The sequence below is a fragment of the Varanus komodoensis genome, unplaced genomic scaffold (genome assembly GCF_004798865.1).
Source record: "Varanus komodoensis strain SLA01 unplaced genomic scaffold, ASM479886v1 scaffold28, whole genome shotgun sequence".
Classification (NCBI taxonomy): Eukaryota; Metazoa; Chordata; class Lepidosauria; order Squamata; family Varanidae; genus Varanus; species Varanus komodoensis.
The window spans coordinates 12,659,890-12,673,157 of record NW_025335727.1 but is presented as its reverse complement, the minus strand read 5'-3'; the positions used below and the strand labels follow the sequence as shown (position 1 = coordinate 12,673,157).

At 38.7% G+C, this 13,268-nt stretch overlaps 1 protein-coding gene across 4 annotated transcripts in view; it reads right to left on the bottom strand.

The window, feature by feature from the left end:
* Nucleotides 1–12,695, bottom strand: part of NMD3 (NMD3 ribosome export adaptor) — a 21,263-nt gene extending 8,568 nt beyond the window's left edge. The window contains exons 1-11 of one of the 4 annotated variants that reach the window (XM_044434554.1): nucleotides 12,574–12,695; nucleotides 11,315–11,405; nucleotides 10,044–10,178; nucleotides 8,841–8,937; nucleotides 8,275–8,355; nucleotides 7,616–7,744; nucleotides 4,712–4,802; nucleotides 3,993–4,071; nucleotides 2,910–3,006; nucleotides 1,296–1,413; nucleotides 827–972 (exon numbers count right to left, since the gene is read on the bottom strand). In XM_044434554.1, coding sequence (XP_044290489.1) covers nucleotides 827–972; nucleotides 1,296–1,413; nucleotides 2,910–3,006; nucleotides 3,993–4,071; nucleotides 4,712–4,802; nucleotides 7,616–7,744; nucleotides 8,275–8,355; nucleotides 8,841–8,937; nucleotides 10,044–10,178; nucleotides 11,315–11,358 — 1,017 coding nt within the window. In that variant the 5' untranslated portion in view covers nucleotides 11,359–11,405; nucleotides 12,574–12,695. The other 3 variants (XM_044434553.1, XM_044434555.1, XM_044434557.1) reach the window with 3 other exon arrangements.
* Nucleotides 12,696–13,268: the final 573 nt, after the last annotated feature.

Here is a 13,268-nt window from a genome sequence, read left to right as displayed (position 1 = left end):
ATTATTATTATTATTATTATTATTATTATTATTATTATTATTATTATAACATTTCTATGCCGCCCCTTGCCGAAACCTCGGGGCGGCTTACAACATGATAAAATACATTGAAATACAATAGTACATAATAAATTACCATTAAATATAAAAAATAAATATTGGAACTTCATTGTAATTTGGTGTGTATTACTGATTGTGCCTCATCTTATACAGGTCTTTAAGTGATTATGAACTCACTCTTTATCTGATATACAGTGATTAACTAGTTCTATAAGCTTCTTCATACCTTGTTTTTGCTTTAGTATTATTGGAGAAACTGTCCTTTTTGTTGTTTTGGGGTGCTTCTTATACCATACATAATTTTCACAATTCACACTCTATGCAAGAAGTGAATATAAATGCTTTTCACTTGTAAGAATCACTACTCTAGTAACAGGAAGTTACAGAATAACTTGTTTGCTGAAAGAAAAAGTATTTCAATCGCAATCCAAAATTGCAAAGGGAACACTTTACCACTTCTCTTTATCAAAGTCTGCCATTAAAAGTTATTAAAAAAAAGAGAAATATCTTCTCTGTAGCCTGACATGTATGAAGAGACAAAAGTTCAGCAACAGAGTAACTGATTAGTGGGAAGAATGCCCTAGATACAACCTCTGAATTCTCCATGCTAAAGGATTTCAAGTAGCAGGACTATGCAAGGATTCTATATGAGACCTTTAGAACCAACCAGACTAGAGGACCAAGAGATTTTCATGTTTGTATGACATTCAGAAGAGTTAAGTAACTTTCATCTTGGGGCACAAGATTCATGAAAATTAATTCTTACTTTGCTGGATTTCATGCCTGCACCAGCACCCTGTTTTCTGTCCTGGATCCTGCTGATATCCATGACAATAAATTCCTCTAACTGCTTTGGGTGGAACAGGCTATTAAAAGGATGACGCCAGTAAGTGTTTCCATCAATTTCTGCAACTGAAACAAAAAAAGAACAGCAAAACAAATGCAGACATGACATGCATTGTCAGATTTTTTTTAAAGGAGAAATTTAGAATCTTTGTATAATCTATTCTCCAATACATCAGATCCCATAATGGAAGCAGTATCATCATATTAAAGTTGCAGGGACTGCAACAGTAAATACACAATTAAATTTAAACTGAATTTTGTTTAATTTTTCAAAAACATGTTATATTATAGGCATGTTTAAATTAATGTTGATACAGAAGACTTAATATCAATAGTAATAGATCTATTAAAGAATTGTATTATTGAAGGGAAATGAGTCAAAAACTTACTCTGCAGTGTATTAGGATCAATTATGTGAATTGTACTAGTTATCCGGATGCAAACACAAATCTGGTTGATATTCCCAAGACTCTGAGCCAATTTTGGAGACAAGCATATAACATTGTCCTGTATAATAAGAACAAAATTAAACATGTGTTGGTTCACTATTTTTTTTTTTTTTAGTAAAAGTGTTATCACTATGAATGAAAGTCTAAGTGTCATGAAACCATAAACTATCAGTATAGTAATTGTTGATAGTAAGTGGTTATCTTATTGCCCTGCATGTGAAAAGTGTTCACAAATGTTAAACTAAGAGGAACAGGGCTGAGCTTGCAAATATCTTCTCTTGCTAGTCATACAGTGGAACTTAGCACCTACTATTTCTCAGAAAATATAAAATGTTACGTATTTGCACACTGGAGAGCCAGGATAACTCAAACCATTTTTGTACCATTCTTCTCTTCAATAGTGAAAAAAAAAAGGTTAGATGATTATTATTTTACCAGCTAATGGGGAGCACCCCAAGATAAGGCAGTAATTTCTACATACTTGGATAACTCAATACATAATACAGTTTGCAAATTTAAAGGAAAGGTAACCCTCTGCACCCATCATTCAGTGAACGATGGACATGCTCAGGTGCATAACACAGTTTGTTAATTTGAAAAGAAAATATGTGTGTGTGTATGGGTGGTGGGAGGGGGAGGAATGGATTGGGTGAGTTGGCCTGTTTACATATTATCTTGAGGAGGATATGGCTGTGTTCTTGAATGAGAACATTGTCAGCTTTTGCTGTGGGTGTTAAATTACTTCAAATGGATTTCTGTAAAAGCTAATTGATAGAATTTAGACAATAAAAAGGGGAATCCTAATAAATCTTCACTTGGAAAGCCTCTGAAAATATTAAACTTTGAAAATATTAAAAACCATTTCTCTGAACATTGCCAGAGAAAACATGGTTTTAATATTAAAAACACACAACATTGGTAATGCTATTTTATTTTAGAAGCAAATTCTTCAATATACATATTCTGAGAGTTATTAAACATGCATTATACTAGCAGGCTATACTATTAAAAAGAGTAGTGATTTCTTAATACTGCTTCTGCAGTCTAAGATTTAACAGCTCAGGCTGATTCACACATTAACACTAAACCTGCACTGAAAGGTACTGCTCTGGATAGACATCAGGAGGTATCAAATGCACTCTCACTCAGTACTTCATGCTACAGGGAACCAAACATAAATAGGTATGTGAAAACTGGCACTTTCATTCCTGAGGTCACGGACACTTGCAGTTTTCCCCATGCGATTTTTGATTTGGGAGAAATCCTGTATTTGTGAGCAAGTTACACCAAACTATTTTTCTATTACTACATTTATATTCCACCAAGGCAACTTACCTGGCCCGCCTGTTCATTTTATCCTTTATGAACAGAACCCATTCTCCTCATCTTCTTAAGACTACATCTTCCACCTGACAGATGGCTGGGCTGATGGCTGTCAGCAATCAACATCTAGAGGGCCACAGTTCCCTACCCAGATGCAAGCAAGCAATTCATCTACAAATACACCTCCAAGCAATTTCTTATTGATTCCTAATATATGAACTCAAGAAGTACCTTGCATATTGGAACAATCTCCACAGAAAAGGTGCTTTTGTAATTATAAGTATTGCTGTGAATATCATGAGAAATCAAACGCTGGGATGATTTAGACCTGAAGTAACAAGAAAGAAAGAAAGAAAGAAAGAAAGAAAGAAAGAAAGAAAGAAAGTCCAAATCAATGCAGTGAAGGAGATGTTTGTAAAAGTCAATGAAGATTGCCTTGGAAACAAAGCAAAACAAGCGTCCATTTCCAAAACCAGAATACAAAAAAACAAACAGCTCTTGGGATTCTTCAGATACCATCACACCAACTTAGTGTAGAGGAGAAAACTCGACAAGTGAATAAAACCGAGACCCTCTGGCAACTTTTCACAAACCGTTTCCTAGGTTCTCAAGCTGCATGTATGTGGGAAGACCGGACTTAAAAGGGAACTACTCCTCTGTGCTCTCAAGGTCTAGGTACAGCTAGCTTTGATTATTCTTCTCCTTTAGCAAGTGTCTCATAACCCTGTGATAGCAGGAGATCGATATTTCCCAGGGATCTATTCTGACCCTAAAATTCTGAGCAAAGTAAAACAGCTCAGAATTTCTAATAAACTTGCCAGCAGGAGCAAAACAAGATTCAATGATGAAGTGCAACTGCTGCTTGGAGAGATTCTTGCACTTTGCTCTTATCAACTGGACTTTGTATGTGTAGTGCAAGTGTGTGCATGAACGTACTTGTAGTACCCTGAAAAATGATCAACCCTTGATTTGTGAAGAGCTTGCTTTGCCCTAATGCTGCTCTGGGCAGTGGTTTAAGAGTTATGTGGTGCATTTATTCCACTTTTACTCTATTTTTGCAGATGGGTCTGGTGCACAGGGAGGGTGAGAAATTGGTCCTTGTATCAGTCAAAGTTGCCAACTCCTGCTGTAGATCCTCTCACGCAGGAGGTATAACATTACACATGCGTATAATCTTGAGAGGAAGAGACGGCTGGTGCTGATTTGGAAGGTATCAGAAGACGGGAGAAGGCACTAAAGTATTTAAAGTGCTTTGCAACAGACCACACACTTCAAAACATCATCATCATCAACAGCAACAATCCAAAGCCTTACCTGCAAGGAACTGTACACTGAAGAAAGTCTACCATCTTCTGAGCATGTTGTTTACATGCATAGTAAAAATCCAGGCCATCTGAAAGTATGCATATAGAATTAAAGTATGCATATGGAATTAAATATGGAATCATCATGAAGCTTCATGGTGATGCATCATCATAAGGATTGATCTTCTGATTCTTCATGGATTTTCACAGGAGCTGAATATTCCCTTCTTAATTAAAAGATGATGTTCAACATATCTTCCTTTGGTATAAATACATTAGGAATAGTTCTATTTATTGGTATAAACCTATTAGGAATAGTTCTATTTCTATCATGAAATACAGAATATAAATACAGAATTTTTGTATATGAAATACAGAAATATATATTTCTGGCTCCACTGATTTGTCTGGGAGGATCTGATGTGTTTACCTGTTCCAACTGTTGACAGAAGACTACTTTCAATTTCATACAAGAGCAGGATATGACTATATCAAACATCCTTAGAAGACACATAGCGCTCCTTATCCAAAATGTAAATATATACTTGAATGGATGTACTAATTATACACATACAAATCATTAGCTAAGCAACACAACAACCCATCATTTGCAAAACCTGACATCTCTTTTGTGCCTGCAAATAACCTGTCCTAATATTTTCTGCTTCAAAACTGATACAAATTTATATAACAGTAATTGTTTTGCATAAAATTATTAAAGTTGTTTACCATGAATCTCCTTGATTCGAAGAGTGTTCTGATGAAGTCTATATTTTAGAATTAACTGCTCCAAGTAATAGAAAGTCTTTTTATGTTGAGTCTAAAATTTAAGAATTAAAACAAAAATGGCAAATGAAAGTGATATCTGTGTTCTTGTAAAGGCCTACAGAACAGCAGAAAAATGCAGCTGATCAACAGGGCAGACATTTCACTCAAGCCTGAACAGCTCACTAAAACAGAAATGCATACTTTCTCAGAAGTTCTGTTGGTTTTACTGGGATTAACACCTGAGTAAGTACCCTTCAAATTGCAGTCTTTAATCATACAGGGCACAGGCTGGTAGAATTTTGTCAAGAGAATACGATGGTCATAGCAAACACTTTTTTTCCAACAACCCAAGAGACGACTCTACACATGGACATCACCAGACGGTCAACACAGAAATCAGACTGACTATGTGCTCTGCAGCCAAAGATGGAGAAGCTCTATATAGTCAATAATAACTAGACCAGGAGCTGACTGTGGCTCAGAACATGAGCGTCTGGTTGCAAAATTAAGGCTTAAATTGAAGAAAGTAGGGAAAAGCACTAGGCCATTCAGGTATGATCTAAATCATATCCCTGATGAATATACAGTAGAGGTTACAAATAGATTTAAGGAATTAGATCTGATAGACAGAGTGCCTAAAGAACTATGGACGGAAGTTTGCAACATTGTACAAGAGGTAGCAACTAAAACCATCCCAAAGAAAAAGAAATGCAAGAAAACAAAACAGCTGTCTGAGGAAGCTTTACAAATAGCTGAGGAAAGAAGGGAAGCGAAAGGCAAGGGAGAAAGAGAAACAAACAAACAACTGAATGCAGAATTCCAGAGAACAGCTAGAAGAGATAAGAATGCCTTCTTAAATGAACAGTGCAAAGCAATAGAAGAAAACAATAGAAAAGGGAGGACCAGAGATCTCTTCAAGAAAATTGGAGACATGAAGGGAACGTTTCATGCAAAGATGGGCATGATAAAGGACCAAAATGGCAGGGACCTAACAGACGCAGAAGTGATTAAGAAGAGGTGGCAAGATTACACAGAAGAACTATACAAGAAAGAGCTTAACAACCCTGATAACCACGATGGGGTGGTTACTGACCTTGAGCCAGACATCCTGGAATATGAAGTCAAATGGGCCTTAGGAAGTCTGAGCAACAACAAAGCTAGTGGAGGAGACATATTCCAGCTGAGCTATTCAAAATCTTAAAAGACGATGCAGTAAAAGTGCTCCACTCAATATGCCAGCAAATTTGGAAAACTCAACAGTGGCCACAGGATTGGAAAGGTCAGTTTACATTCCGATCCCAAAGAAGAGCAATGCCAAGGAATGTTCAAACTACTGCACCATTGCACTCATTTCACATGCTAGCAAAGTTATGCTCAAAATCCTACAAGCTAGGCTCCACCAGTATGTGGACTGAGAACTACCAGAAGTACAGGCAGGATTTCGAAGAGGGAGAGGAACTAGAGATCAAATTGTCAACATATGCTGGATCATGGAGAAAGCTAGGGAGTTCCAGAAAAACATCTACTTCTGCTTCATTGACTATGTTAAAGCCTTTGATTGTGTGGATCACAACAAGAGGGGAGTACCAGACCATCTCATGTGTCTTTTGAGAAACCTATATGCGGGTCAAGAAGCAACAGTGAGAACTGGACACGGTACCACTGATTGGTTCAAAACTGAACCAATATAAATTTAACTTATATGCAGAGCACATCATGAGAAAGGTGGGGCTAGATGAATCACCAGTTGGAATTAAGATTGCTGGGAGAAATAGCAACAACCTCAGATATGCAGATGATACCACTCTCATGGCAGAAAGTGAAGAGGAACTAAAGAGCCTCTTGATGCGAGTGAAGGAGGAGAGCACAAAAGTTGGCTTGAAACTCAACATTAAGAAAATTAAAATCATGACATCCGGTCCTATCACTTCCTAACAAATAGATGGGGAAGAAATGGAGGTAGTGACAGATTCTATTTTCCTGGGCTCCAAGTTCACCGCAGACAGGGACTGCAGCCAAGAAATTAAAAGACATTTGCTCCTGGGGAGGAAAGCTATGGCAAATCTAGGCAGCATACTAAAAAGCAGAGACATCACCCTGCCAAGTCAAGGCTATGGTTTTCCCAGTTCCAATGTATGGCTATGAAAGCTGGACCATAAGGAAGACTGAACGCCGAAGGACTGAGGCCTTTGAATTGTGGTGCTGGAGGAGACTCCCGCGAGTCCCCTGGACCCCAAGGCGATCAAACCGGTCAGTGCTAGAGGAGATCAACCCTGACTGCTCTTTAGAAGGCCAGATAGTGAAGATGTAACTCAAATACTTTGGCCACCTAATGAGAAGGAAAGACTCCCTGGAGAAGAGCCTAATGCTGGGAACAATAGATGGCAAAAGAAGAAGGGGATGGTAGAGAATGAGGTGGCTAGATGGAATCACTGGAGCAGTTGGTGTGAGTTTGAGTGGACTCCGGGGGATGGTGGAGGACAGGAGGGCCTGGCGGAATGTTGTCCATGGGATTGCGATGGGTTGGACATGACTTCGCGACTAACAACAACAAATCATACAGAATATATGGGAAGTATTAAAGCAGTTGGTAGTTTATATACAAATGCCATACAAGCATATTAAAATAGAAAGTCTCAAAACAAATGCATAAATGAGTGCTAAATAGTTCAACTTCTATTACCTCAATTATGCAGTATCAACAGTTCCTAGATTAAATTCTGTGACAAACCCAAATGGTGTCACAAACCTTGTTTCTACCCCTACCTTATCAACTCTTTATTAATAGTATACATTTGCACAACTGAAGGCAATTACTATACAGTGCTATTTCTCTCTTTAACAAGAAACATCTTTCATATATACCTTCTGTCTCACTTGAACCACTGCTTTCCAGTAATCCTTAGCTTCAACTCGATGGCAGTCATCACACATCTGGGAATGGACAATGTATTCTATTACAAAGATTTGTTGAAGAATTGCACCATTCATCACCTAATAAGAAAGTTACAGGTAAGATTTATGAGGTTTTCTGGTGATTCAGTTTTCATAAGTCTGTATTTTTTGCTGACTTTCCTTTCCTCCATTCTTTAATAAATTGGTATTAAAAATAACCTAGTCTGAGATCAACACAAACTTTCCTAGCTGCAGGGATGTGTGCTGAATGAAATCAAAATGTTCATCCTGTTTCACCTACTGTGCTATGAAATATGGTTATGGAAGAGGAAGGACTGCAAAGGTTCTTAAGTTCCGCCCTCAGTCCCAAAGTAGCATCCCTTAATGCTTTGCTGTAAAGGAATCCACAGATCAGCATACAGCCTAATTTCATACAGGTTTATTTGGAATTAAGTCCTACTTATCTCAAGGGGACCTAGTCCCAAGAATATCTGCATGAGACAACTGCAAAATTCAGAACACAAATAAAAAACAAGAGCATCCTTGACTTCCTCTAATGTTATGGCTTTGCCAAAAGTCAAAATTCTGTGATAACATGGTTTATAAAAGTCACTGCCAAGCTTACTTGCCTCCTTTTGTACTGTCAGCTTTACTTTAAGTCTTTTAGAGTGTGGTTCAGTCCATACAAATCCTGCATCAATCAATCGTACCTGTTAGGAGGAAATATCATGCATGGTTATCATGCATATATTAAAAAAGCAGAGATGGAAGCAGCTCGGTTCAAGAGCTCCCACACTCAACTAATGTCACAAAGTACGAAATGACACAACGGTATTCAGTGAAGCTCTTAAAGTTCCAAGAAACAAGCATAAAGCAAACATATGGTGCTTCCAGATGACGTGCTCCTATTGCCAATCAAAAGCCACTATCTTTTATTTCCAGAAAAGGGTGAATCTATGAATGCTTGTAATGGCATAAGGAATTCAAGTTTTGCAAAACATGAACTAGAATGCCTACAGCTTTAAAGAATGATCATACTATGAAAACAGAACTAAAATATATCTGCTTGTAGAGCCAACTCACTCTTACCAGTTAAGAAGTCTATTTTAAAATAAATCACAGCTTTCACAGGCGGTATAAAGTTGGTCTATATAAATTTTACTTTTATACAATAATGCCAATATATAGGACTAACCTTACTAAGAGAAGCTTTGATCTTTTTGAGGCATAATGAGAGAAGTTCTCTTGATTCCAAGACACACTGCACCCAAGTTCCTGGTGGCTGAAGATACCTGATTTTTTTAAATGAATAAATTTTATTTTATTTATTTTATTATTTTATTTAATTAAAACATTTTTATGCCGCCCCATTCGCCGAAGCCTCGGGGCGGCTTACAACGTTAGGTTAAAAAATAATTATAACATTAAATTAAAAAATACAATTATAACATATATATATATGTTAAGTATGACACCCTAACTTGCTTTCATGGGGAAGGCTCCAGTTTAGGTTAGACAAGTTTTTCTCTTACTGAAACTTCATCAAATCATGTATAACAGCTGTAAATGATTGAAACATTAATAAAATAAGTATACTTATAAGTTTGTATTCTGCTACATACAGTATATCACAGAAGTGAGTACACCCCTCACATTTTGTAAATATTTTATTATATCTTTTCATGTGATAACCCTGAAATGACACTTTGCTACAATGTAAAGTAGTGAGTATACAGCTTGTGTAACAGTGTAAATTTGCTGTCCCCTCAAAATAACTCAACACACAGCCATTAATGTCTAAACCGCTGGCAAAAAAGTGAGTACACCCCTAAATGAAACTGTCCAAATTGGGCCCAAAGTGTCAATATTTTGTGTGGCCACCATTATTTTCCAGCACTGCCTTAACCCTCTGGGGCATGGAGTTCATCAGAGCTTAACAGGTTGCCACTGGAGTCCTCTTTATGTTAAATGGCAGAACCCGAGCATACAATATTATTTCACAGAATTTACAAGTTCTCTTCCCCCAGCTGCAAAGAAATATTCCAAATGGAGTTTTGTTTGCTCTGAAACAGCATGCCACATATAAGTTTTTTTCCAAAGACATGTGACTGCTGGAAGGACAGGCAATGTTTTGCTAATTACTCCTTAAAGAAAGTGGCTAGACAAAGGTTATTTAACACTTCTCTTCCCCCTTGTTATATTTTTTTATCCTATGAAGCATTTGCTGCAGCATGCAACTGAGCCAGGCAGCTGCTTGTGTCCTGGAATTCAACGTGAAAGTGCAAGGAACAAGTTGAAAGTGAACTTTGATCTGAGAGGTGGGGTTTTTTTTGTGCTGAAGATATAAATACTCAAAGAAGTTATGTCACTGTCTAAAGATCTAGAAAATGGTTGGCACCTTTCACATTGTTTGCAGAAGTGGACAGTGACTTGTTTAGGAATTCCTTCAGTAATATCCACCTGAGTTCGTAAACATGCTACACACATGTTGGCAGGGTTTGGCGGGATTGGTATGCCACACTGGCAGCACAGGCTAGAATAAAGGAAAAATTGCCATTAGAAAATTAAATTTATCGTTTCTTCAAAAGAAAACAATACTTTTTGGCCGCTGAGCAAAACTAGTATATCAACTTGTACTACTTTTGTACACACACACAGACAGAACCAGCCCCAATTTGGGAATTATAATAGTTTTCTGAATAGTACTGAAATTTATTTATTTATTATTTATTTATTTATTAAAACATTTCTATGCCGCCCCTTGCCGAAGCCTCGGGGCGGCTCACAGCACAAAATAAAATACAATAAAATACAAAAATAACAATATACAATTATTATTATTATTATTATTATTATAAATTTAACCATGTAAGATGAATGTTCAGATCTCAGGTGAGTCAATGTAATTGGTAATCCTCAAGAAGTTTGCTGATTCAAGTATATAACAAAATCTTACACACCAGGAGGTACAACACTGCACATTTGTAGGAGCCCTACAAGCTTTTTATTATTTGTTTGGCACAATTAACTGCTTCAGCACGAATACTAGTAAAAATCCAAAAGTTAGATCTGTGTTAACATTTCAAAACTCAGAAATTGCTTCACAGTTGCATCGTATGAGAAGAACTCTCCTTCTGCCATGACTAGGTTCTAAGAATTTATATTCTCACCCATTTGACAATGTATTTTAGACCATAAATAGAAGCATATTTAGAAATTAAAGTCTAGTCAATAAAGTAGTTGGATCCTTGGGATAAAAATCATAATCGTATGAGCTCATTCACATAAACTGCTTTTTTCTTTTCCTTCCTACTGCTAAATGTGCCCAAGAAGGTCCTCCAGACCTCCTGAGAAGATTCTTATGGTGCCCTGTCAGCTGGGGAATGTAACTGAATGTCAACCTCATGGAATATGGTACAAACCTCATGGAATTCTATCAAGGGTATCGGTTTGAAAGAAAACTGCCCCAAATGGTAGACTCTGTATAGAGCAAAACTAAAACAGGGTGGAGAAAACATGTAACCTTGTCTGCTGTGTGCCTGCCTGGTTTTCCACATGCGGGGAGACAATGATATACAGGTGATTTCACACAAATAGACCCTGTTTACATTCATATTGAAGAGTGCATCACTTTCCTGATTCAGCTCACAAAGGCAGTGTGTTACTCACATGTTCCCTTGGCTGAGGGTTGCTGGCTCTTTCATGTACTCCATTCCTACTCTGCATGGGACTCTGAAGAAAGACGACTGCACACTGACACCTAGTGAGAGAAGACCACAGATTAACATACAACTACCACTGACAACACTGAAGGCCAGATCAGTGACAAGTGGAAGATGCTTAAGGTGAGCAGGAAAAAAGTGAACAGGAGTGGGGCTTTCCAGGGTTTCACAGAGAGCTTTCCTCAAAAGCATACCCTTGAGCTTTCAAGGAAAAAAACACATGCTCTTTTATGAAGTGATGGTCCTTTTGCAATGGAAGGAATCCCACATGAGTCTCACAAGGTTAGTGCTTTGTGGGACTAGCCCAATCCCAGGCCTCTCTAGTCCATCTCTCACACGGTGCATCATGACTTGGGTTAGCAACCCTAACCCAAGCCACTGCACATGGCATCCTCCAGCTATTTTGGGTGACAAATCGCATAACCCCTAACCATTTACTATGTTGTCAAAGAATTAGAGGAGCTGTAGCACAAAATAAATGAGTTGAAACAGGTTATCCGTGCAGTCCTAGCCAAAAAACAAACCAACCCACTATACACAAATAATCATGAAAGCAAAAACAACATATCCTTCTCTAAACTGAAAAATGTTAACTTCCCAAGTTTATAGAAACATAGCGAGTCAGAAGGGGCCTCCCAAGCCATCTAGTCTGACCTCCAGCTCCAGCCGGCTCTACTCATGACATGCCTACCATGTAAAAAATATTTCTTTCATCTTCTTATCAGAAACACACACACATTCAAAAGTGACTTTAAATGACAGCTTAAAACCAATAATTGCGATTTAAAGTTTAAGATACTGCTTTTCTCCCCCCAGCCCTCCCCATCCCGTCACCGTTACTTGGTAGGAAACACCCACTCCGGCACTCTGCACCTACGCAGATAGTCTTGTAATATATGCAAGCTCGAACTGGAACAGAGTTCCCGGGGTTGATCGCAAAGCGTCAGGAGGCAGACACTACACAATATAGAGCAATACAGAGTTCATATGCTGCTATAGTGCCCGACCCCTTTTTAAAACTCTTTCTCACTTTTAAAACGCGCCTGCGAACGAGGCGGCGAAGCGGGAGGGGAAGAGCCCACGAGAGACCCGGGCGGCACGTGGCACCTGGGCCCAGCGAGAGCACCTGACGGTCCCCGCCCGCGCCAGAATGGGCCCAGTCCTCACCCCAGGCTCCCTTTCGTGCCGGCGGCCCTCTCCTCTCACCTACGGGCACCGCCGGCTACGTCGTCGCGCCGTCGCTGATATTTTCCCCCCAACCCGGCTCAGACCAACCACCCTTTCAGACGCCCGGAGAAGATGGCGGAACTCTCGCGAGAAGTCCTCTTGCCACACGCTCCGCCCCCTCCCTTGCTTTCTAGCAAGGAAACACTTCAAACGATTATCACTTCCGGTTCTAATTGGAAGGACGCCATATGCGAGGCAAGAACCTTTATTTGGAAGCCTGGACCAAAGAAAGAGCGTGGGCTTTCCTGTTTCTAGGTCCAAGGCGTTGTTCCGCACATTCAGCTGGGAATCGGAAGTGCACAATTGTTCTCGTTGTACTTGCTCCTCTTGGTTAGCCGATGAAGATGACTTTTGCACATGCTTATCTTCACTCGTACAATAACAAAGCTTTCTAGAGTTACATTTGAGTTATACGGTGTCTTTATTACGACTAGGGAACGTCTTTTGAAATAGTGAGGAATTTTTGAGTTTTCCAGAAACTTGCGCGCGCACACAAATAAATTAACATGATGGTTTTTCATTTGCAAGGTTGTTATGGTGAGATCTTATTAAAAGATTTTGTAATACCTTTTCATCAGCTCAGTCATCAGTTCAAAGTGAGACTGCAGCCAAGAAATTATCAAGGCTGAGCCTTGGAAGGGAAACAAAGAACTAGAACAGATTCTCAAGTGTAG